The sequence below is a fragment of the Myxocyprinus asiaticus genome, chromosome 10 (genome assembly GCF_019703515.2).
Source record: "Myxocyprinus asiaticus isolate MX2 ecotype Aquarium Trade chromosome 10, UBuf_Myxa_2, whole genome shotgun sequence".
NCBI lineage: Eukaryota > Metazoa > Chordata > Actinopteri > Cypriniformes > Catostomidae > Myxocyprinus > Myxocyprinus asiaticus.
Window position 1 is genome coordinate 43792696 of NC_059353.1, and position 27411 is coordinate 43820106.

At 38.4% G+C, this 27411-nt stretch overlaps 1 protein-coding gene across 5 annotated transcripts in view; it reads left to right on the forward strand.

Annotated features, from left to right (window-relative positions):
* The window catches only part of LOC127447371 (nck-associated protein 1), an 86840-nt gene that overhangs the window by 51592 nt on the left and 7837 nt on the right, over positions 1 to 27411 (forward strand). For all 5 annotated transcript variants that reach the window (XM_051709193.1, XM_051709194.1, XM_051709195.1 and 2 more), the window contains 10 exons: positions 4634 to 4753; positions 8559 to 8698; positions 9013 to 9144; positions 12803 to 13021; positions 14695 to 14825; positions 14985 to 15082; positions 19208 to 19301; positions 21012 to 21094; positions 23499 to 23579; positions 23665 to 23758. In XM_051709193.1, the coding sequence (XP_051565153.1) occupies positions 4634 to 4753; positions 8559 to 8698; positions 9013 to 9144; positions 12803 to 13021; positions 14695 to 14825; positions 14985 to 15082; positions 19208 to 19301; positions 21012 to 21094; positions 23499 to 23579; positions 23665 to 23758 (1192 nt within the window). The remainder of the gene's footprint in view (positions 1 to 4633; positions 4754 to 8558; positions 8699 to 9012; positions 9145 to 12802; positions 13022 to 14694; positions 14826 to 14984; positions 15083 to 19207; positions 19302 to 21011; positions 21095 to 23498; positions 23580 to 23664; positions 23759 to 27411) is intronic.

The following is a 27411-nucleotide window of genomic DNA, read 5'->3' on the forward strand; positions in this document are numbered from 1 at the left end:
ATATCATATTTCTTACGTTTAAGAAAAGAAATAACCTTCCTTCTTTTTATGGGGTTCCCCAACCCATTCACATTCCACGTGGAGAGAGACAATCCATTCATATTAACATTTGACATTTTGATATAATAGAAAAAATAAATTGTGTGCCAAAAATAAAATTATGAAGACCACATTTCAACAATAATGCAACAATAAAACCCCGAACTTCCCCCCGAACAAAACAAACGGAAAAAAGAAAAACGTGCGCATTAACCTTGTGCACGACAGCGCCAACCGACGTCAGTCCCTTTAAACTCAAAGAGTCCATGTACGCCTATGAGAGCCCCCACGACAACTTTGCCATCGGATTGCTCAATTTTGCCTCACAAATTTGTAAGGCAAAATTACATAACATCAAATATTTTGTAAAACAAACCCCATCCAATAGGCAGAATAAACACAAAGAACGTGTAGACTCATTCACAGAACTGTCTCAAAGGTGTGTTCCTTCACAAATCAAATTCCAGCTGATATAAAGCCATTCAGTTTCCTCGGTCAGACAAACAAATCATCAGTGAGCCAGCTGATGAGTGCAGCAGATGACATAATCATTCCAATGTCCCACGAAAATACTCCACAAATCATACTCCAGCCAACAGGAGGCATAAGCACAAGGAACTGACAGATTCATCCACAACTGTCCCGAAGTAATGTTATTTAACAAAACAAGCTCCAACCGCTAGACGGAACAAGCACAAAAGGAAACGAAACACGCATCCTGGTTCCTCGGATGGTCAAGAGTCAATTCACTCGGAGGCCGCATAAAAGTATATCCCATGATTTACACAGTCCGCCAACTTTATAAAAGACATCCTTTGTGTGGGCATGTAGATATTTTACGGTCATCCATTCATTGTAAAAGTGATCCGTCAATGCAAAAGTTTCTTTAAGGAAAAGTGTTAATCCACAAAACAAAAACTCCAACCACTTGGCGGAGCCAACGCAAAAGGAAACAAAAATGGCACCCAGCTTCCTCTGAAAGCCAGAGTATCTACAGTGAATCAATCCACTCACAAGAAAAACACCCAATGGTTACTCACCCATTGTTTCAATAAAAGACATTGCCCGATTGGGACATGTAAATACTTTGCTGCCATCCTTGGTGTTTATTCTCAGTCTGGATGGAAACATCAGAGCAAAAGTGATCTTCCACTGATGTAAGAGTTTCTTGCATTCCCTAAACCGATCGCGTTTGTCTTGTCGAGTTCGCAAAGTCCGGGAACAAGAAAATATTGTAATTCTTCCAAGAAAGCTTTCCTTTGCTCCTCGCCTGGCGCAACACGAGATCTTTATCGGATGATTTCAGAAATTTGGATCGATTGGAGCCTGTCTCTCTCAGCAGATCTGCGAGCCAGGACTCTGTGAGCTCACTCGATTTCCAGCTTGTGGCCTGTTATGTCGAGCAGACTCGAGAAAAGCTCCTCTAGGAATTTCACCATATCTCTTCCCTCCTCATGCTCAGGAATTCCAACAATTCGAATGTTATTCCTGCGGCTGCTATTCTCAAGATCTTCATGCTTTTCAAGGACATGTTCCAAATCAACTTTGGTCGTGGGCAGATTAGCGGCTAATTCCCTCTCTGATGACTCCAAAAAATGGATTCGTTTTTCAACATCTGTCACTCTTGTGACTAGCTCAGAGAATTTTTTTTCCATTGTCATAATCGATCAACGTATTACAGCGAGATCCTCCAAGTCTACAAGTACCTTCATCAACATCACCGACATGTTGGACAGTTGACGCTGGATTCCTTCTCCCGCCACGCCATCCAAATCGAGTCCCCGGTCCACAGGCCTGTCTGGGCTTTCATCTTGAAATTTTCGTCTTTTAATGTCTCCAGAGCCCGAGGATTTTGACTTCTTTGCCATGTTTACCTCAAACAGTAAATGTGTAACTGGGTGTATCGAATTTCACCAGATTATATCATAAAAATAATTTTAAAAAAATTAGCAAAGTGCACAGTGCTGTCTCTCACCGTACTCCATCCGAGACTGTTGTTCTTGAAAATCCCAGGAGATCAGTAGTTACAGAAATACTCAAACCTGCCCGTCTGGCACCAGCAATCATCCATGTGATTTTCTAATCAGCCAATCATGTGGTTGCAGTGCATCCGCAAAATCAGGCAGATACGGTTCAGGAGCTTCAGTTAATGATCACATCAACCATCATAATGGGGAAAACATTTGATCTCAGTGATTTCGACCGTGGCATGATTGCTGGTGCCATATGGGCTGGTTTGAGTATTTCTGCTGTTGATCTTCTGGGATTTTCACACACAACAGTCTCTATAATTTACTCCAAATGGTGCCAAAAACAAAAAACTTCCAGTGAGTGGCAGTTCTGTGGTCGGAAATGCCTTGTTGATGAGAGAGGTCAACAGAGAATGGCCAGACTGGTTCGAACTGACAACGTCTACGGTAACTCAGATAACCACTCTGTACAACTGTGGTGAGAAGAATAGAAACTCAGAATGCTGTTCTGAGATGCGGGTTGGCGCTGTTTTGGCGGCACGAGGGGGACCTACAAAATATTAGGCAGGTGGTTTTAATGTTGTGGCTGATAGTGTATATCACCCAGCCATAGACTGTATTGGAATAAATTATTGCTTTTTTGCCTCATGTAACCGTTTGCTTTCTAATTTATTTAATTTGTATACATATGCTTTTTACCTTGTCCTGAAACCTCCGGTTTAGTTTCCACGGAGGCTCTGTGTTTTTGGGAAAAAACTTTTTTGTGTGTCTGTGAATGTCCCCCAGTGAATACAACCAGTGTTGCATTACTTTTGAGAAGAGAGGTTTCGGAAAGATCTTTTCTCTTCTCGGTTGGGTCCCGCTACGACTTAGCTGCGACCCAGACGAGGGTTCAGGATGGAGTCTTACTGTGAGTCCGGAAAGCTTCTTGAGTTTAACTAGAGCTGGAATGTCCCAACATGCAGCATTGAGCGCTGTGGTCCATGTATCAGGATGTGTGAGGAAAACCAAATGCTGAAAAGCATGAATTATTAAATGTGTAATTTAACCATACACTGGTGCAGCTTATGGAGGGTTTATGGAAGCTCCTTCACACACACAAGGAGCACAACAGATTCCTTTTCCCCCCTGCCGAAATACGGCCAGCACATTTACCGAGTGTTTGTTCCTGCCAAACATCCTGCCCTCCAATATCCCATTTAATTTGGTAAATAAACCTGCATTTGCACTCCTAATTGGTGGACAAACGCCACCGACACTAGCAGCACAATGAGAGTTCTCATGTCAGCCTGAACATTGAGCTGTCTGAGAGCACTTAGATGAATAAAAGAGATTTATTGAGCTATAGAAGGCTTGGGTTTCCCTTATTTAAACATGAAACTCCCTCTCTCAGCAGGTCTCTGAAATGGTCTTCCTCCTATGTCCACTCCACACAACTTTGGACAGCTGCAGGCTTTATTTATGTTGGAAAAGCACTAAAAGTTTCCAAGAATATTTCCATCCTCACACAGAAAACTTTTTACAGCGCTTTAGAGTAACAATAAAAGATCACGGAGCTTTAGCAAAGGTTAGTTTCGGCATCATGTCGGATAGATGTGTTATTTCCAATCTGCACCATCTCAGAAGTTGCCCACAGTGATCCTTGTGTGAGGCAAGTTTGGCTTTTGCTCTGTTCCATCTGCCATCGAAGCTTTAAATGACAGCTTTTGTCCATCTTGTTGTGCAAGAGTTGATTGAGGGTTCAGCTCTACACAGGGGCCAAAGTTGTTTTGCATTTGTAATTTAGAGAGTATGCACTATTTGCTCTAGGGAGGGAGTTCAGGCGACGAGACGAGACCAGCTGGGCCATAACAAAGAGCCTCACTTAGACATGGATGAAGGGTCAAAAACAGAACCTCAGTGTAAGCAAAATTCACCTGAGCAGTTTACACTGGAGTAATCCCAGACAAAAATGACAAGTACTAGTCGAAATAACCAGCAGCCTTCTATGCAATCTCCACTAGTCAGTGCAGACTGTTACATAGTTGTGTTTACAAGGTACCGATCTGCTACAATAAGGAAGAACTTGTCCCTGGATTTGCCAATGTTTGTCATGGCAATGAATCTTTAATAAATAAATAATTTTGTTTGAAACGGCTCCAGTGTTTTAATCCATGTCTTCAGAAGCGATATAATAGGTGTGGGTGAGAAACAGATCAATATTTTAATCCTTTTTTAACTTTAAATAGTCCTCCCTGATCAGTAGGTGGCGATATGCACAAAGAATTTGAATCCACAAAAGAAGATGATTTATAGTAAAAAAAGGACTTAAATGAGTAAATGATGAGAGAATTTTTGCTTTAAGACCTATCCCTTTAAGACACTGTTTTTGTGTACACTACAAATACATCCCTGACCACCTCTGAAATCAGCCATCGGCCAGCTGTCTATCTACCTAGCAGCTATTTAGCACTGTCCAATTGTAATTGGACTACCTGAGACATTAATATGATTTTAATACCAGCCGTAATAGGGACCAAATTTGTGCAAAGTGGACTAGATTTTATGGCAAAAGTCTAACTAAAACCAGAGGTATTCTAAGGGAACTCTCCACTAATGTCTCCCATGTCTATCCGTCCTTGCAGAGGCACCACATTGGAGACCGCAGCCTGTCCCTTTGCAACATGTTTTTGGATGAGATGGCAAAGCAAGCCCGCAACCTCATTACAGACATATGCACAGAGCAGTGCACCCTGAGTGACCAGGTCAGTGACATGCACACACATTCACCACTGCCAAAAAACTGAGAGGGACTCTTTGGGAGTTGTGAAATTTTCCATTTCATTTCTGGGATTTTAACAAATTTAACTGGGTTTACCAGGAGTTGTGCAAATTCACCAGGAATGTTCAATTCCGTTGCAATATGATCACAATGAAATAAAACAGTGATTGATTGACTCACAGAACTGGCAGCACCCACAACCACACCGATTAGAACACAACCTGTTGGCTTTAATTAATAAACCACCGGCACTTACTCCCATCTCCCTCTGTCGAGTGAAACAATCATCTTGTAAGCAAACAAAGTCTCCTCACAGCTGCTCTTTTTTTTGGGTGGTTGAGGGTGCATATGTCATACCCTCTTTTCAGTTATTTATTACAATGATTCACAGCAGAGAAGACAATGCTAAAACACTATATAATTGTGCATAGTAATAATAGCAAAATAAAGGAAGCTTCAAAGGTCATGCGTCTAGCCAAACTTTACAATATTTTGGCCCAAATTCATCTTTTTAATTGGTAGAAGCTAGCCAAATTAAGCAGATTCCAACATGGACAGGTTGCAGAGATATTGTAAGACAGGGTTCCCCCATTAGATTTCACCAAGGGCCAAATTCTGTCAACAATACAAAGTCAAGGGCCACGGCCCTCGATGTAATGACAAAGTGTTTGTGCTGCAGCTGTTATTATTATTACTATTGTTGTATTTAATTTTAAGAGAGTCATGCATAAATATTCAGGTTTTTGTATTCGTTCTTTTTCTCAGTATTAGTAGCCTGTTTTATTTATTCAAACGAATATGAACATTTTGTTTGTGTACAGATATACAAAACTACACAACTGAAACAAAAAAAATTTAAATGAACAATCTGGATCTCCATGTCCTCCATGCGAGTCTGTTCCTGCTCATCTCCAAACAGGATCTACTCCCTGCAATTTCCCTAATTGCAGATTCAATTATTAGACCTAGAAGCATTATTGTTATTGTTCTTAAGGATAATATAACAAAGTATTGCAATAATTTCAATAAAGAAAAGACCGTGAGCCAATATTTTCTTATATATTATTTTTTATATTAGGCTGTGCATCATATTTTTTTACTGTACAATGTTATTCTTAATGTGCACAATTCCACGTGTATTTGTACCACAGTACCTTGTGTTATATTATCCAGGCATTAATCCAGACATTATGAAAAGAGTAGCTGGCTTTGGGAGTCTGTTTGGAATATACTCGTAGCAAAATACATTTGCAAATATAAATCGGATGTATATTTTTGTCAAAATGCTTTTTACTCATCTCACTTGCATATAAACACAGATTATATACTCCCAGAATGCATCAACACCATGGAAAGAACATAATGAAACAGATATGCTAAATTAGGTAAATTAATGCTTTAATAGTGTTCAATATAATCTCTAGCACTGACTGCTGGTTAGGGCAGGAGAGTTTAAATGTTTGTAGAACAGCAACAGCGCCACCTAATGTACAGGGGTGAAATTGTTTTTCATTTTTATTTTTTATGCACTCTGTGTGTATAGACCTTTTGTCGGAAGTTTGTCTTTGTCAAAATGGTCATGGATTTGGTGTGAACAAGCCTTTAGCGCGGGCTAAACATTTGTCTCTTGTGGGCCGGATGTAAGACATTTATCAATAATATTTACAATATCATAATTATATATATTATAACCGTTCCCCACAACTTTGTACGAGTTACCAGCTATATATCTGTTTTAGGTTTATTTTTATTTATTTTAACTATAACACACATACATAACTAAACCAGATGTAAATCAAATGCAACAGTAAGGCATGTAGCACAAATGTTCTTGTATGAAGGTCCACTTTTGAGTCCACAGTTGAGCATAAAGCTTAAGAATAAAGGTAGAGCTATAGAGTCCTTATTGATTGAGCATGAAACCAAGGTTTCCCAATCAGGACTCGGAGATAGTTACAAACAATAGGTAAGCCATGCTTCCTTTGCCAAACACATCTCTCTTCTTCTAACACTCACCTGGTTACATACCAAGTAATAGGGTGCTGTAACTCCCCCTAGTGGTGGGTGGTAGAATTACATTTGGAGTAACCTAGTAACAGGTTGTGACTTACAGTATATACAGTCAGAAGTTTACATACAATTAGGTTGAATTCAAAACTCAGTTTATACCCACTCCACAGATTTCATATTAGAAAACTATAGTTTTGGCAAATCGGTGACGACATCTACTTTGTTCACGACACAAGTAATTTTTCCAACAATTGTCACTTTTAATTGACTATATCGTAATTCCAGTGGGTCAGAAGTTTACATACGCTAAGTTAATTTTGCCTTTAAGCTGCTTGGAAAATTCCAGAAAATGATGTCAAGCCTTTAGGCAATTAGCCAATTAGCTTCTTTTAGGCTAATTAGAGTCAGTTGGATGTATTTTAAGGCTTTAAGACTTCATCGGAAAATCAAAAGAAATCAGCCAAGACCTCAGAAAAAAAACTTGTGGACCTCCACAAGTCTGGTTCATCCTTGGGAGCAATTTCCAAATGCCTGAAGGTACCATGTTCATCTGTACAAATAATAGTACGCAAGTATAAACACCATGGGACCATGCAGCCATCATACTGCTCAGGAAGGGGAGACATTCTGCCTCCTAAAGATGAATGTAGTTTGGTGCGAAAAGTGCACATCAATCCCAGAACAACAGCAAAGGACCTTATGAAGATGCTGGAGGAAACAGGTAGACAAGTATCTATATCCACAGTAGAACGAGTCCTATATTGACAAAACCTGAAAGGCTGCTCAGCAAAGAAGAAGCCACTGCTCCAAAACTGCCATAAAAAAGCCAGACAACAGTTTGCAAGTGCACATATAATATTTATTAATTTAATTCATGGATTTGTTCATTTTTAAAAAGCTAAAATGTGACCAAAATAATAAAAAACTAATAAAATCTAATTAGTAAATTTTTTCTTAATGTACCTAGTTAGAAGTTCCCCTGTATAATTAACAGCATTAGAAATATGTAAGCAAAAGGAATATTATAACTGAAATAACCCATATTGAATCAAATCGGAATCTAATCGAAAGCTTGTGAATCGGAATCAAATCGAATCAGGAAATCTGTATCAGTACCCAGTGCTAGCGTGCTGACTTAATTTTTATTTTTAGTGATGCAAATACAAATAGTCAGTGACTGAAATGTATTTTATTTTTTTTAATGAGTGAGCATGTTTACGTGAACAAAAATATTCCAATACATCACTTACACACTTGTTAAATCAATATACAGATAGGTGAAAGCACCACAACAGTCTCATTTTGAAAACTCACCTACATTTCATCCTTCGGCCTTTTTAGCTGCTGTTGTTGAGGATATAAATAAAAACTAATGATTTGACTAAAATACTGAAATGCAGTGTAATCAATGGCAAGAGCGTGCAGAAGAGAATAGCAGGAAAATAACATGCATGTAGTTTATACAGAACACGACTGCCGTGTAGACAATGCATTTTTCTTTATATTTTAAAAGAGCATGTAAAACTCTTTAGAATTAAGGTTTAGCAAGAATATGAACATCAGTTAAAGAATGGGGTGGATGTACAGTAAACGTGGTCAATGAATGGATGTATTATTGATAATGGAAGTTAATAACTGATGATGGGTTGTTGAATAGGTAATAATGTAAGTATTACCCAGTTTTAATAATGTTAAATCTGGGTCCTGAAGCAAAACCAGTTGAGAATGACTGGTTTAAGAGTCTTAAAGGGGGCTTTTCCTGTTGTTCCTTTGCACAGCTACTTCCAAAACATTGTGCCAAAACCATCAGTCAGGCCGTGAACAAGAAGTCGAAAAAGCAGACCGGGAAGAAGGGCGAACCAGAGAGAGAGAAACCTGGCGTGGAGAGCATGAGGAAGAACAGGCTTCTTGTCACCAAGTAAGGATAACGTTTACTTATCCTCTGTATCTCTCTCTCTTTCTCTCTCATCACACCAATGCACACATCTTAAACCCAGTGACCCTCACACACTTGCCTCCCACAGATACGTTAAAAATACCTTTGCTGTATACTATACCTCCTATACGGACACACACTCAAACAGATCCTCCATATAATATAAAAGGGATTTATCCTAAAGCCTGTTATTGACACACAACCTAACCCTGTGGTGGTTAAGCCGTGCCTGATTGGCTGTGTAATCTGAAGGAAATTAGATTTTAATGCTGGATGATGTCGTCTATTTGTTACAGTCTGGACAAACTGCACACTGCTCTGTCAGAGCTCTGCTTCTCCATTAACTACGTACCCAACATGATGGTTTGGGAGCACACCTTCACCCCACGAGAGTACCTGACCTCCCACCTGGAGATTCGCTTCACCAAGTGAGTCCGACTACTAAAACTCCAAGGGTTGAGATGGCACACTGCTATAATTAAAACAACACCCTAAACTGAACTAGGTTTGGGCGGTATGACAAAAATCTTATATTGCGATATGAGTAATTGTATATCACTGCAAAGATGTACACTCACTGAGCACTTTATTAGTAATAGCTGTACACCTACTTATTCATGTGATTATCTAATCAGCAAATTGTGTGACAGCAGTCCAATGCATAAAATCATGCAGATACGGGTCAGGAGCTTCAGTTAATATTCACATCAACCATCAGAATGGAGGAAAATGTGACCTCAGTGATTGAGCATGGCATGATTGTTGGTGTCAGGTGGGCTGGTTTGAGTATTTCTGTAACTGCTGATCTCCTGAGATTTTCATGCACAAAACACATCCAGTGAACGGCGGACGGAAATGCCTTGTTGATGAGAGAGGTCAACGGAGAATGGCCAGACTGGTTCGAGCTGTCAGAAAGGCTATGGTAACTCAGATTACCACTCTGTGCAATTGTAGTGAGTAGAATAGCATTTCTACACGGCATGTACAACACGTCGAAACCTTGAGGCGGACGGGCTACAACAGCAGAAGACCACATTGGGAATTTATTAGGACCATAGTGTTCCTAATAGTGAGTGTATAGATTAGAGCTGTCAAAGTTAACACATGCGATTAAAAAAAAGTTTTAACATGTTAATTTTTCTTAATCGCGATTGATGCATTTACTGTTAATAAAGCATAAACTAGCATAAACGCTGGTCGGAATAGGGTGAAACCATTGTGAAATATTCACCCGGAGTTATTTCACTGACGCACACACCACAAACACACACAAAACAGCCATGTTAGTGATCAAATGATGGGGAAAGGACACCTCAATGCTTTTTGTTATACAAAACAAGCCCAGATGGGACATGTGACAGAAATCAAGTACTTTGCAGTCTCTGTAAGGCAAAATTGAAATACCACAGAAACACGTCAAGTCTTAACTATCACCAAAACGCAGAATAACACATTGTTTTCGAGCGCTTTTCATGTGGAGTTCAAAGCATGTGCAAGTACTTCATCTTATTAGATCATTTTATTTTTAATTGGAACTTAATGGATGCAAACCAAAGGATAGGAATATTTCTAACAAATAAGAATGACACCAGTGCACAAACTATAACATTTGAGTTAACAACTAATGTAAAATGGATAATTTAGACTCTGAAATGAAGCTTTGTGAAAAACTAACTTCACTTTTCTGAGCACAATTTTGGAAAGACTTTAAACCAAATGGGGTCAAGGTGATTTTTAGTGGATGTATGAAGTCTGCTCCCCTCAACCGCTCCACAGATGACCTAGCAGAGTAACCACAGGTGTAGTACATCACATAAACTTTTTTTAACAGTATGTGTTTTGCATTTATCATTTTAAACCTAACAACTTCATTTTATGAAGAATTTTGCTTTTGGAAAATTTACTTGTGCTATCTCTCTTTAAAATAAATGACATGTGGTTTAATACATTGTTACCTAACGCAATGGCATACACTTTTAAGTGTTGCTTAAGTGTCCAAATACATTCCGGGGGCCACTGTGAATACATTTCTGCCCGTTTTATCTGTTATAGTACCCACAGTTCTCATTCCTGATGAGGTCCATCTGCACTCTTCCAAACTACCATCAATCATATTGATTTGCCTCATTGGGGAGAGTTATTGTTGCGTTTTATGTCAGGGAAAATTGTCATCCAGCTCTCCCTTATTAATTAAGCTGAGAACTCAATGGCGTAAAGGGCCTCTTGGGTTTATTGTTCGATTTCTGTAATTTATTGTGCTAGTAGAGAGAGTTTGGGTTTAGTGTGATTTTTGACACTGTTCCAGAACAGCGCTTGTCCAACTAAATAAACATGGGGCAGAGGAATAACAGGTATTTTCCACTGTGGGATTCAAAACTCTGACGTGGGTGCATTGGCTGGCCCCTCTCTCCCAGGCTGTGAACTCCTAATCTGGCTGTGCTTTTCAGCAAGGAGAGGCCCTGTTAACCAATTTCACCATGCAACCCATGTGCTGTTATTACCTGCTTTCATTTAATGAGTGTAGAAGCAGTCTATTGTTTGCATACACCATTATATCAAACTATTTTGTATCTGTTGATGGGAACTACCTCTGCTCTCCTGGCCTGGAAAAGTCCTGGACATTTTTATTGCTTAATATTTTGCTCCCTGCCCATTACATCTGTTACATCAGCAGAAAAGAAAAGTGGTTTCAGTGGCAAAGGAATGTATTAGATTTTAATTACTTTTTTCCTTTAGAAAAACGTACACTGATAAATCGTGCACAATAAAACCAGGGAAATTTATTAAGAAAGTAAATAGGGAGGGGGGCTTGGGTAGCTCAGTGGTAAAGATGCTGGCTATCACCCCTGGAGTTCGCTAGTTCAAATCCCAGGGCATGCTGAGTGACTCCAGCCAGGTCTCCTAAGCAACCAAATTGGCCCGGTTGCTAGGGAGGGTAGAGTCACATGGGGTAACCTCCTCGTGGTCGCTATAATGTGTTCTCGGTGGGGCGCGTGGTGAGTTGAGCGTGGTTGCCGCGGTGGATGGCGTGAAGCCTCCACACGCGCTATGTCTCCGTGGCAACGCGCTCAAGCCACATGATAAGATGCGCGGGTTGATGGTCTCAGACGCGGAGGCAACTGGGATTCGTTCTCCGCCACCTGGACTGAGGCAAATCACTACGCGACCACGAGGACTTAAAAGCACATTGGGAATTGGGCATTCCAAATTGAAAAAAAATAAATAAATAAATAAAAAATAGGGACATTTTTCTTAAAGTCCCTGTGAAATGCCTTTATGAACGCAGATTGATTTGGTGTTTTGACATATTTCGTACTAAAACAGGAAGTGGGGGTGAGACGTGTAAAACGACTCGTCCCATTTTTAAAAATAGCCAATAGCCTTTAGTTTACAGCCACACAGATACTCATGTCAGAGCACTTAACAGGGAAACTTGAGAAACAATCTCAATAGTGGCCAGCTTTTCCAAATACTTTAGAACCAAACGATGATCTTATTGACAACAGTAATCCATAAACAGCCAACAAACACACAGCACATCGCAGTCTTTGCATTCGACGAGGCTGAAGCTGTTGTGCAAGTCCAATGCAGATTAATGAAAAACAAGCGAATAAAAGATAACATATCCATGTTTTGACTCTCAATACACTAAACAAAGAATAAAGAACACTTGTTCAAGCTGTACATCCCAAGAAACCTCCGGCTGCACAAAAAATATAAATAAAACTCCAGCAACTGTCCTCGTGTCCAGCACCTGCATAGGCATGTCCTCCAAAGTGAGAGCTTCAGATGACTAAAAGGCGATAACGGTCAGTCAGAACTAACATTTTAAGCGATTCTCATTGGTAATTCTGTTTGAAACGACCCAACAGCATGGATTGTGTTCCCTTCGAAGTGCCCTGTGAAGGCATGATCAGCGCCAATTAGAACACAGCCAGAAGTGCTGAACAGATGTAGGTGGAGGGTGCATTCTCATTCTAGATAGCATTTGGATTTAAAGCAGCAAAACATTCATTTTGATTTTATGAGGTCTTTAATCCTATCAGTCTTTCAGAAAATGTGATTGTTTCTGTAACTGTTACTCAGGTCCATTGTCGGGATGACCATGTACAACCAGGCCACACAGGAGATCGCCAAACCATCAGAGTTGCTGACCAGCGTGCGAGCCTACATGACAGTACTGCAATCCATTGAGAATTATGTGCAGATAGACATCACCAGAGTGTTCAACAACGTGCTGCTGCAGCAGACCCAACACCTGGACAGCCATGGAGAACCAACCATCACCAGCCTCTATACCAATTGGTGAGACTTCAAATATACTTACTGTAAAAGACTGCATCATCATTTCAGAGCCTAACTTAAAATACATTGGATGACTTTGTTCCAAAATTTAGTAAGCTGCCTTGCTGTCTACTGCATAGGCAGCAACTCTGTGGGTCATTCCAAGTAGTGCTCCTCATTCAAAGTGCTAGGGGAGGCTCGACTCCCAGTCGATTTCAGCAGAGCATGATACTTTAATAAGCATTATAATACATTGTGTGCAATTAATGGGTAAAATAGTCAATGTTTAGCTATTTTATCAATATTTTTGATTTACAAGTATATTTGTTATCAAAATTTCAACCACAAAAATTATTTGCGGAAGAATACTTTACATCAGTCGTGTTTCGGCACTGCTCTTCTGGCGAGTGAATCTCATGATTTGAGCTTACATGGACATCGCCTGTGTGAGATCATGACTGGGAGATATTTAGAGCCGGAGTCATAACGTGCTATTTTCATGTTGATGTTACACAATTAAACATTTAAAACTGAAATATTACTTGATTTGATAAAGATAAAAAACACTCCTATTTACATATTTTGAATTAATTAATTTTACACTTATAACGCTTTTCTGGCTCTACGCTGAAAGTGCTTTTACATAGAGAACAGGGGGCTCAATCACCTCAATCACTACCAGTATATTTTAATATGTTTTTTTCAAGTGTTTTATCTATTAGTAATGTTTGTATTGTACTACGCTTATCAATTTAAGGGGTAAAACTCATGACATGGTTGATACGAGTTAAATGGAAGACTTTATTATTGTTATGTTATATTGTACAGCCTCAGTTGATAATGCAAGTGAACCGTAGTACTACAGTAGTATATCTATTTAATGCACACAATAACACCGTAACCTAAAAACATAAAACGAGGATTCAATAATGATGGGGATAAAATATACTTTATTAAACAAAAATGTTTTGCTTAAATATGCCATATAACAATTACAAGAAGTGAGTTTCAGAAGTCATAAATATTAGTAAATATGCCACAATTACTTCCCCCAACAATGTAGATACATCGCGATCAATTAACACACGAGTAATGTCCAATTCATACAAACATGACAAGCAATATAAGCTTCAACAACCCTACCAGACAACATATCCAAGCATTATAGCAGGTAAACAACTTCACCAAACGGATAACAGATAAACATCCATCCAGATTGCTGCAATGCTGTCCTGAATTGTGTGAGTGTGACTGACTAAACTGAACGTAGTTTCTCCATTCAGAACATGAGACAAGCGGTACTACTTTTTGTGTTTACGGACATGATGTAAAGACACAAGGATACACGACATAAGCCAACGATTTTGCGCTAAATCCAACCCAACAGCTCAAAATACAAATAGTTTTTATAGGCTTACCGAAGTGAATCGGGGTATGATAAGGACATTGTTTTGAACACTGATTGTTTATGTACTCAATCAACAGAAATTGTTTACCAAAAAGTCTTACGTAGTGCAGCTTTAAACATTTCAGCTAATAATGTTGGCTTAAAAAGTTATCTTAGAAGGTATGTTTGGTTTTTGAACAATCTTTGTGTTGGGAGCGCAACTATGGTGCCTTAAATGCTGACTACATAGGCAGCTCACTAGATTTGTGAAACAGAGCCTATTTTAATTGTTTGCTCCTTTGTACAGGTATCTGGAGACTCTACTGCGGCAGGTGAGCAATGGTCACATTGCTTACTTTCCAGCTATGAAGGCCTTCGTCAACTTGCCTACTGAAAATGAGCTCACCTTCAATGCTGAAGAGTATTCCGACATATCTGGTGAGGACAGCATTTTTTTGCTGTTGTAATGTTTTTTTTTTTCATGCCAAATTGAGTTTTATTCTTGCTTAGAAACATTTCACGTGGACGTCTGAGAGTCAAGCTATTGCTTTCTTTAGCTGGACATGATATCTAAATGAAATTGTCTTGATCCCCCAGAAATGCGTTCCCTGTCTGAGCTTCTAGGTCCCTATGGGATGAAGTTCCTTAGCGAGAGCCTCATGTGGCACATCTCTTCACAGGTGGCCGAACTCAAGGTGAGGATTTTGGAATTTTGTATTTAATGACCCCATGAACTGAAACAGCAAGTTTGTGGCAGTACATATCAAAGAGCTCGTCCCTTATTTTTTAAATAGCCCTAACCTTTAATTTGTTACTGTTGTGAACCATGATTTGCTGCTCACTATTACTAGTCAAAGGCAGGTGGTATAAGGGGGAGGTACATTTCTCATTCTAGAGAGCATTTTATTGGACACAAATTTTGATAAGCCTGTGAGTGCAAGATGAGTCATCAGTATTTTTGATCTCTTTTCCTGGATGAGAAGGACTTTACATTTTTATCTGCATTAATGAGTACAGTAGTATAAAGATGGCCTCAAGTCTAACAGATAGTTACTAAAAGTCACTCAGAAATGTTCATTTAATTGGGTCTTTAACACTGTAAAATGTGTTAAGTGGAGCAGAGAGGACTTCCCCCTCATAGATTATTAAATTCATAATCAAATTAGTCAAAATATTTAACAAATATGCAAGCAGTGTGGAATGATGAGAATTTGTAAATGATGGGAGTTCTTAAGAAATTAAAGATTCTGTGTGGGCTGCTTACCAGGAACAGAGATGAGGTAGCATTTCCTGTCACTTTGGATAACATTTAGAAAAGACAAATGAGAAGTGTCAAGCAGTGATGGATTAATGGCAACAATAATCATTAAATGTGAACCAAAGAACAGTTTGATTACATTGAAGGCAAAACCTTATTCACTAGGTATAAATGGTTTCTTGTTTGCTCTGCCTGATGCAGTGATTTTGGAATGGACCTTTTTGGGTAATGTATGTGCATGGAAAGCCCTTCGTTCTTTCTTTAAATATGTGTTTTATTCAATCCCGCAAGTGCATGATTTATGTAACTGAAACGGCCCTCTGCATTATAAAAGTTTTTTATTTTTTTTTATTTTTTTTTGCCAACTGAAGTGTGTGAACATAGCATTGGCACATGTCAGCGATGTACCAACATGCAAACCTCTCTCCCTCAGCTGAAAGTAATTTAGGGGAAGAAGGAACCAAGTTTCCTATCTGACCCACAATCAGCTGTGGAGTAAAAGTGTTTTATTTTGCATTTCTATCTGCACCATGTTCACCCAAAAACTTAACGTGGAACATGTTTTCTCAAAAGCGCTCAAATTACGCAAATCATTCGTAGTCATGCAAGCTTGAGCTTTTGCATTTCTTCCAAGTAGTTCTCACTTAATTGTCTCAATTTTGGGTGATTTCTTGGCTTTAATCGGCTACTGTTGTAGATTGTTCAACTTAGGTGTTAGAAGAATAGTTCGGGTTCAATCCAAGTTAAGCTTAATCAATGGCATTTATGGCATAATGTTGATGACCACAGAAAATAATTTAGAAATTTAATAATATAAATAATATAAATATATATATATTTAATAATAAAATTTAATAATAGATACATATATATATATATATATATATATATATAAGTAAAACCATGGTTATAATAACACACAGGGCAATAAATATTAAAATACACACTGTTTAAAAAGTATAGCCACAAGAGTTGAACATTATTCTTGATGGTATGAGACTAGTGTAATAGAAACACTTACTGATGCTGTCTGTGTAAAGTTGTATGCAAACTTTCAACTTCAATGTCATGACCACAAATGCCGCTGACATTTTAAAGGGGTCATGACATACTCATTTTATTTATTTTTATTATCTTCCCTGAGGTCCACTGATAATGTTAGTAAAGTTTTTTTTGCACCAAAACAGTCATAATTTAGTAATATGTGATCATTTTCCACCCTGTCTCTGGCCCTTTGTCTGAAAGGGTCAGTTTTGACTCAGTTGGAAGACAATGAACAAGCTCCACAACATTAACTAAATTTCGGGGTTTACATACAACGCACATGCAATACATTGCATCTGAATATATTAAACTGTTCACTCAAGCACAACAGCACCATAAACTATGAAACAGTCATGAGTGAAACTGTTTACTTACGGTTTTGCGATCGAGTCCAAAAAGGTTTTTAACTGCCCCATCCTTCAATAACAGTTCCTTTGCAAAGCTTGAATCATATTATGACTGGTTCACAAGCAATCCACGCTGATATGAGCCGTAAAGAACGCACATACATAGTCCAAAGTAGGGCTGATTTTTTTCTAGATTTTTTTTCTTCAAACTTAAGGACGATTTACGATTCTCATTTCGATTTTCCTACATTTAAAGGTATTTAAATAATTTCCTTATTAGAATGCAAGGCAACCTGGTTAGAAAAATCTAAGTGTTTTTCATTATAGAAAACAAAGGTGAGTAACAGAAATGCACAAAAAAGTCCAACACACAAAGTTGTCAACAGCGTAAAAGTAAAATAAATTCAAATCTAATTTATTTAAAATAACATTGATGTTCAGAAATAATAGTATGAAATAAGAAAACTACAAAATACCTCAAAGCCAATTTACGTATTATTTTTATCTAAATCAAGTCCATCTAGAAAGTTGTGTAGAAATCAATATCTAGAAATAGTCATGTTTATCTAGAAAGTATTTTAGTATATCAGTCAATTTGTATGTATAACCATAAACACCTGCAGATAGAGTCTAAATATCAGAAACATTTCTATGTAGTTGAAAATTCAAGAAGCAAAAAGCTCAGTTTAAAATAATGACTACAGTCAGTGCTGTGAGCACGTGGCGCCCATTAGCGGTACACACATAGCAGCAAAATGAAATTATATCTCTGTTTGTCAAAATGATCGCTTCGCTTCCTAAATTTTGGCTACAAATGCAGTATATTTGAAACACGTCACAGAACAAAGCAATAATTAGCGATCTATCTGAATCATCATGGTAAAAGGAGATGTGGATGATTCTCCCATTTATAGTCTGTCCTTTATATGATTTGATATGAAGAACCCATAACTGTCATGTATGTTCTAACCCTTTATTATAAACGCATACATTTCCGTTGACATCTCAGAAAATGTAGCTTAGTGCTTCATGACTTACACAACTTACACAGAACATAGTTATTGTTTAAGACAGTGTAAACATGCATGATGGACGAAGTCTACCTAAAATCACACTGTACAATCGTACTGGAAATATTACCAGCTTTTATATCTGTCTCCGTGTTGTTAACCTGGGTTATGCTGGAGTGCGCAGCCATGCATATTTTCACACATGTTCAGCTTATCAGATTGAGGGCGGCATCAAGCCAAGTGCTGTGAACATGTTTTTCTCTTTTATATTCAGCCATTGGTGGACTGACAGTGTATCTAACTACAGCGTATGCTAATATTTTAGGCAAAACCTTGATTCCACAATTCTTTTTTTTTTTTTTTAAATGTATCGTGTCAAAAACGTAAATTCGAATTAATCGAAAAAATCACCTAGCTCTAGTCCAAAGCATGGTGAAACGAGACATACACACATAGAGTATCATCCTGCACTGAGGCGCACATCACCGAAAATGCATCAAACCGGTCAAAGATGTACATCTATTTCATGTTAACATACACCAACAATTAAAAATAGTGCAGATGGGTGAAAGAGGGCATCCAGGACTGTGCTCAAAACAGTAAGATGCAGCTCAGCTGAATGAAACAGATTGGGGTCTCCTTTTCAGTGTTGTAACTTGACACCGCGTCTTTTAAAAGCGGCGCGAGATACATGACAATGGTCAAAGATGTCTGTCTAGTGCATGTTTATATGCAAAAATAATTCAAAATAGTCCAGATGGGACCCTTTGGTGTTCAGAAATAGTTAGTAGGCCATACTAGACCTGTCTCCCCTGCTCTCTCTGTTTACGAAATGATCTCCTGTGGGCAGGGCCAAGAGTGCGACGATTTAAAGTAGGCGTTGTTGTTGTTGCTGTAGAGACGGTCATGAATTAATGGGCCCCCAAGTGACATAGGGAAATTGCGGAAGTACGAGGCGTTTTTGCAGCTTGGTTTCAATAAATGCTTTTATTGCATTGGGGATTAAGCTTTGAGTTCTGAAATTTACAGTGTGTTTTACAGTAAGTAGAAAGATGTCAAAATATCAAGGAAAATTGTATTCCTTATGATATGACCCCTTTAACTTTTTCACATCACCTCTTTCCTTCTCACTCATCCTACCATCTCTTGTCATCTTTACAGAAACTTGTGGTGGACAACGTAGAGGTTCTGACCCAGATGAGAACCAGCTTTGACAAGCCGGATCATATGGCAGCACTCTTTAAGCGACTCTCATGTGGGTACCCATCTTGGGGCAAATTGATCAAATCTTATAAGTCATGAAAATGTATATAGTAAATATAATTTTTTCTAGTTGTCCTCTGCCTAACAATATCTTATCAGCTAGGTATTGTTCTTGTATAGAGTAAAACTTGCCCATAAGCCAAAGTGATTTGTAAGCGAATCATTCTTTTAAGTCAGTGAATAGGTCAGAAAGTTTCACAAATTGGTCTGAATGATTCATTGGTGAATCATTCTGATTCAAAATTATTTTTGAAAATGTTTTAAAATGTTTATCCAGTAATTACAAATGACTGAAGTGTGAAGAGTCTTAGTTCTTTGATGCACAAACTTCTATTAAAATTGTAAATGGGTCAGAAATTAGAAAGACTGTTCTAGATCCACAATATTAGACAATAGCTGTTTGTAATCTCATGGTATGAGCTGTAATAACACTCAACTTCTGCACAGTGTCATTTAAACAGTCTGCATATCAGAGCCGCGGCAGACACGTTTGAGCTCATAATGTTAAAGTGCTCGCCTGTTTCATTCTCTCTCTCCTCGACAGTTCCCTGTAACTTTTAACTGTCTTGTCTAATGAGGAAAAGTCAAATATCAGTAAAACTAATATCATATACCATCTGCAAATATGCACATATCTCATTTAAACAGAAGTAATAAACCAACCTCACACAACTTCAGCAGATCCAAAAAAAAAGATAAATCTTCCTCTGAAGCACGTATTCTAACAGTCTATCCTCAACAGTTCCCTGTAACATTTCTAATGATAAAAGGCAAATATCAATAAAACTTGTATGATATACTGTTTGCAAATATGCAGATATCTTGTTTAAACAGATGTCATTCACGAACCTCGTGAAAATCCAGCGTTTTCGTACCGTCGAGCACTCCTCTAATATCTTCCTCTGAAGCACGTATTCCATCAGCCAGAATCAAAAACTTCAGGATCAGGATCAAAAGTTCCTCTCATTCACAAATCATGACGACAGTCCAAGCAGGCGATCCAGGCTGTTTAAACTGTCAGGAGATTGAGGCTCATGCTGGATCCGCACAAGCGCGTGGGTGCAACTTCAAGGCTGCATCCGAAACCAGGAAAATGCTGCCGCAGGAGCTGTATACAGCGGTACGATGAAAATAAGGTGCTTTTCAAACTGTTTGGAGACCAGTTTCCTTAAAAGTTCCATTCATTCAGAACAGATGTCAGTTAAGCCATTACCTGATAAGTCAGCTGTCTACGTTTTCGGATGCAGCCCAAGGTAAAAATGCTTCACGTGCGCTATAAGTAAATGTCTTATTCACTATGCACTGTATGTACAGTTGGTTTAATTCGATTTTTTTTTTTTTAATAAATGCGATTGCTAACGTGGACATGCTATCCATGGTTTTTGGACTATTGTGTGTACTGTTATTTCTTTCTTCCTAATATATTAACAATTTCTTCATGTGCAAATAAATTACTAAAATTTGATGACTAAACAGAAATCTGAAGAAACTGCCATCTACCATTTAAAATAAAGTATTTTTTTTTTTAGTTTTGTGTGAAATTGAGGAAATATAGTGCTAAATAAGTGTGATAATTGTGTGATATATCGGCATTGTATCGGCCTATCGGCCACCCTGCTCTCTGGATATTGGCATCGGCCATTAAAGAACCCATATTGGTCGACCACTAGTTATTAATATGACTTGTCTTCTATTTCTGTAGCGGTTGACAGCGTGCTAAAACGGATGACCATCATTGGCGTGATTCTGTCATTCCGCTCTCTGGCTCAGGAAGCTCTCCGTGATGTGAGTTTGTTATTCAGACGTTTTGCTTCTCCCATGACTCACCTCATACTCACTGTCTGTGCATGGACAGCACTTGCTACAGATGTCATAGCTGCCATCATAAAGGAATAGTTCACCCAAAAAATTATAATTTTTTCATCCATGAAACAAATAAGGTGATGTTAGGCAGGATGTCCGAGCCACTCTTTTTCCATACAAGGAAAGTAGATGGTGATTTATACTGCCAAACTCCAAAAAAGACATAAAAAACATACAAATACGACTCATGCGCTATATTCCAAGTCTTCTAAAGCCATATGGTAGCTTTGTGTGAGGAACTATTTACAGTTGAAGTCAGAAGTTTACACTTACGTTGAAGTCATTAAAACTCATTTTTGAACAACTCCACAGATTTGATATTGGCAAACTATAGTTTTGGCAAGTCGTTTAGGACATCTACTTTGTGTATGACATGAGTAATTTTTCCAACAATTGTTTACAGACAGATTGTTTCACTTTTAATTACATATATCACAATTCTAGTGGGTCAGAACTTTACATACACTAAGTTAACTGTGCCTTTAAGCAGCTTGGAAAATTCCAGAAAATTATGTAAAGCCTTTAGACAATTAGCCAATTAGCTTCTGATAGGCTAATTGGAGGTGTACCTGTGGATGTATTTTAAGGCCTACCTTCAAACTCAGTGCCTCTTTGCTTGACATCATGGGAAAATCAAAATAAATCAGCCAAGACCTCAGGAAAAAAAAAATGTGGACCTCCACAAGTCTGGATCATCCTTGGGAGCAATTTCCAAATGCCTGAAGGCATCACGTTCATCTGTACAAACAATAGTACGCAAGTATAAACACCATGGGACCACGCAGCCATCATACCACTCAGGAAGGAGACACATTCTGTCTCCTAGAGATGAACGAAGTTGGTGCGAAAAGTGCAAATCAATCCCAGAACAACAGCAAAGGACCTTGTGAAGATGCTGGAGGAAACAGGTAGACATGTATATATATATCCACAGGAAAACGAGTCCTATATTGACATAACCTGAAAGGCTGCTCAGCAAGAAGAAGCCACTGCTCCAAAACCGCCATAAAAAAGCAAGACAACAGTTTGCAAGGGCACATGGGGACAAAGATCTTACTTTTTAGAGAAATGTCCTCTGGTCTGATGAATCAAAAATGTAACTGTTTGGCCATAATGACCATCGTTATGTTTGGAGGAAAAAGGATGAGGCTTGCAAGCCGAAGAACACCATCCCAACCGTGAAGCATGGGGATGGCAACATCATGTCGTGGGGGTGCTTTGCTGCAGGAGGGTCTGGTGCACTTTACAAAATAGTTGGCGTCATGAGGAGGGAAATGTGGATATATTGAAGCAACATCTCAAGACATCAGCCAGGAAGTTAAAGCTCGTCGCAGATGGGTCTTCCAAATGGACAATGACCCCAAGCATACCTCAAGTTTTGGCAAAATGGCTTAAGAACAACAAAGTCAAGGTATTGGAGTGGCAATCACAAAGCCCTGACCTCAATCCAATAGAAAATTTGTGGGCAGAACTGAAAAAGCATGTGCAAGCAAGGAGGCCTTACAAACCTGATTCAGTTACACCAGTTCTGTCTGGAGGAATGGGCCAAAACTCTAGCAACTTATTGTGGAAGGCTACCCAAAGCATTTGACCCAAGTTAAAAAATGTAAAGGCAATGCTGCCAAATACTAACAAAGTGTATGTAAACTTCTGACCCACTGGGAATGTGATGAAAGAAATAAAAGCTGCAATAAATCATTCTCTTTACTATTATTCTGACATTTCACATTCTTAAAATATAGTGATCCTAACTGACCTAGAACAGGCAATGTTTTCTAAAAAATTAATGTCAGGACTTGTGAAAAACTGAGTTTAAATGTATTTGGCTAAGATGTATGTAAACTTCTGACTTCAACTGTAAGTTATTATTCACCGATAATCTTCCTTCTGCTGAGGCTCTCAAATCTCATTCGAATAAATATAAATGGCACATGGACACCTGTCACACCAGGTTTGACATCAGCGATCCCGAATGACATTCATAATCACAACATTTTGAATATGCGACAGGTTCGAATATGCAGAAGTGCGAATCAGATTTAAGAGTTTAAGATTATCAGTGAATAATGGCTCAAATTTCAGTCTTACACAAAGCTATTGCATTGCTTCAGAAGACTTTTTTGAGACTTTATTGTGCCTTTTTGTCCTTTTGAGCTTGATGGTACAAATCACCATCCACTTTCATTCTGTGGAAAAAAAGTAGCTTTTCTGTCTAACATCTCCTTTTGTGTTTCATGGAAGATAGAAAACATTAGGGCGTTGGAATGACATGGAAGTTACCACTTTTTAAGTTTGAAAGCTTTAACCACAGATGTGTCCTCTTCAGGTGCTGTCCTGCCACATTCCCTTCCTGGTGAGCTCTGTGGAAGACTTCAAAGACCACATTCCTCGTGAAACTGACATGAAGGTATGTTACATTTAGATTTGCTGGTACCAGTAATACTTTGTCACTGGACCGGAAATGGACAAACTTTCCCTCTCCTTTTTCTCAGGTCGCCATGAACGTGTATGAGCTTTCTTCTGCTGCAGGCCTGCCCTGTGAGATCGACCCTGCTCTGGTTGTGGCTCTGTCTTCCCAGAAGTCTGGTAAATTATTTGAGATATTATTTGGTAATTGTCACTAGGACAGTGTGTAGGGAGGGGCAAACAAGAGAATGAGTACACTTTTCAAGTTCAGGTACAATGTGAATGCAAAGAGAAGTGTTTTTTTTTTTTCACTCTGTTCACTTTTGGGTCGACTGAAAGAGGTCAATGTAATTATTTTAAAGAGAACAGAGTGAACACACTTAAAATATACATTTCTACTGTCAGAGGATCATGGGCAAAACGTGTCTTCATTTAGAGACAAAAGGCATCGCTTGATATATAGTAATTTCTGTACACCCTGGCCATCATGAGAGCTGCTGTTTCAATGTAGTTTTATGCCTTTGTTAGCTATGGAAGTTTATTCCAGGAAATATTCAAAAGAAATTACAAATTGTTTTTGAACTGCTGTTTTCTATTTGTGGACAGAAACAGTGTGACAATTCATATGCAATCGCAAATTGTAGATGTGCATCATTTACCATTCAGTTCAAAATATTCAAATATTATAATAGGTTTAATGCATTACGTCAGTGTATCATTGCCATTACTATTTGCACTTTGCTGCATATAGACAAATTTACAGTTGCGTTTGAATTTTTGACTTTGTATAGAAAACATAATTACAAATACAATTTGCAATTCCTTTAGAAAATTGTCAGAATTTTTTTTTCCATTGTTAGCCTTGGTATCAAAGCAGCAGCAATATGAGAGATTAAATGCGTAACCTATTGCAGTATGTGTCAAAATCCACCATTTCAACCCAGATGTGCAACAGTTAAATCCCTGTTGGCATCGAAACATAAATGGACTCATTTTTCCCTAATCAGAGGAAAATAAAATGCACTAACTGGATCTTCTGTGGAACATTTGAGTTGGCCTCTGAAGAACATGATATGCATCAGGAGTTTTCGCTCTAGATTTGAGCAACCAAAATTTGGAATGCTGCTTTCATCAGCGTTTGCCGCAAAATAGGCTTTTACCAAAGTGTGACGTTGGTTCATACACACTTGAAAGAACTGTTGAACAGCAATTCTTTTTCCAAAAAGCTATTTGCTGCTCAAATTTTCACTCTTAAATATACAAAGACAGGAAAGACCATCTTATGCCAAATGATTTTTCCAGAAAATCTCTGTATTAAGACCTTGGATGCAAGCTAGTTTGCTGTAAAAGTTTGTTTCGGTTGTGGGTTGAAAAGTTAAATTGCATGACAAGGTTTGTATCAGATCTAATCTAGTGAAGTACCACAGCATTAGGACGCTCACTCGTATAGTGATTACAGTGTAACCTCGCACTGTAACACACCTGTATCTTATTATTTCTGTTTTGGATGAGTTTACAAGCACATTCAAAGTCCCACTTGGCTAGGCCTTTTGTAATAGCAACCTTGAGTTATAAAATAAAAATGATTTTCTGCAGCAGATCTGCAGATTTTAGAAATCATAGACTGTTTTCTAGTGTTGAGTAATTAAAAGTAGTTATGCTACAAAACGATATTACACTAGGGATGTCCCGATACTATTTTTTTTGAGAACAAGTATGAGTACCGATATTTCCTTTTTAGTACTCGCCGATACCTGTTTTTTTGTTTTGTTTTTGTTTTTTGCTTTATTTTATTTATTTATTTTTTGTAATGTTGCAGTTTTTAAATAAAATACTGTAAAATTACAATGCAATACAATTGAACAGATACATTTTTTTAATACAAATTATCACTATAAGCAAAACCAAGAGAGCTGACCTGCTGGTTTCAGCAACTTTAACTCCAAGATGTAAAGGCTGTCTATCAATATCGATTCTTTTGCAAATTTAAGAGGAAGATTCTTTTTCATAAACAGAAGCATGTCTGCATGTTAACATGTATGGCCCTACAAAATCCTTTTTCTTTTTTTGTTTCTTTTTTTACAAATTCTTTTTTTGTTTTCACAAATTCCATATTCAACAGTTTCATTACACTTTATCATCAAAGGGTGTCTAAATAAATTAATTCAATAATGTTAATCAAATGAAAATAGAACAATTACCTGTAATTTTTAACATAACATTGCATTATTTTTATCATATTAAGTGCTTTTATACAGATCCTCAAAATACAACATTGAAGTTATTTTTGTCAGAGTGCTGCACAAGCATCACAAATGTGAGGTAATGCTTAAATATATTATTATTATTATTATTATTATTATTACAGTGAATATTTCATAACTATACAGTAGTTATATATTTATTTAGTATGTTTGTCCATTTAAATACATTTACATTTTACATTTATTCATTTGGCAGACACTTTTATCCAAAGCGACTTACTAAAGAGGAAAACATAAGCGAATCATCTTAAGGAGACAGTGGTACAAAAAGTGCTGTATTACAAAGTTTCACTAGCATCAGAATAGCCGTATTCATGACTGATTAAAGTGCAACAAGAATTATTATTATTTATTTTGATTTAGTGACTGGTTAAGTGCTCATGGAAAAGATGTCTTTAGCTGTTTTATGAAGACAGAAAGTGAGTCAGCTTCATGGATGGAGTTGGGAAGGTCATTCCACCAATGTGGTACTATGAAACCGAAAGTCCGGGAAAGTGTTTTGGAGCCTCTTTGTGTTGGTACAACAAGGCTCCATTCCTTAGCCGACCGCAGGCTTCTGGTGGAAACGTAGCTCTGCACAAATGATGTAAGGTATGCTGGAGCAGATCCAGTGACTGTTCTGTATGCCAGCATCAGAGCCTTGAATTTGATATGTGCGTCAACCGGCAGCCAATGAAGAGAGACTAGGAGTGGTGTAACATGCGCTCTCTTTGGTTCATTAAAGACCAGACGTGCTGATGCATTCTGGATTGTTTGCAGGGGTCTAATTGTGCATGCAGGGAGGCCTGCAATGAGAGCGTTACAGTAGTCCAGTCTAGTTATGACAAGTGACTGAACAAGAAGTTGTGTGGCATGTTCAGAGAGGAAGGGTCTTCCTGATATTGTAGAGTGTAAATCTACATGATCGTGCTGTCGAATTTAGTTGGTTATCGATGGTTACCCCTAGATTTTTGACCGTTTTGGAAGGCGTTACTGTAGTTGAACCCAGCTGCATTGTGATGTTGTGTTCAACAGCAGGGTTATCTGGAAAGACAAGGAGATCAGTCTTGTCTGGATTAAGTTGCAGGTGGTGTTCCTTCATCCAGGCCAAGATGTCTGCCAAACAGGCAGAGATTCGAGCAGTCACTATGGTGACGTTGGGCTGGAAAGACAAGTAGAGCTGTGTCATCAGCTAAGCAGTGGTAAGAGAAACCATGTGCCTGAATGATGGGTCCCAGTCATGTTGTGTATATAAAGAAGAGAAGTGGCCCAAGCACTGAGCCCTGAGGTACCCCAGTAAGTAGCTGATATGACTTGGTCACCTCACCTCTCTAGGCTACCTTGAAGGACCTACCTGAGAGATAGGAATTAAACCAATCAAGCACAGTTCCTGTGATGCCCAGAGTAGAGAGGGTGGAGAGTAGGATCTCATGGTTGACTGTGTCAGAGGCTGCACAAAGGTCCAGTAGAATCAGGACAGATGATCTGGATCCAGCTTTCTCCTGTCTCAGCGACTCAGTGACAGACAGGGCAGTCTCGGTGAAGTGTCCACTTTTGAAGCCTGACTGATTGTCATCCAGCAGCTTGTTC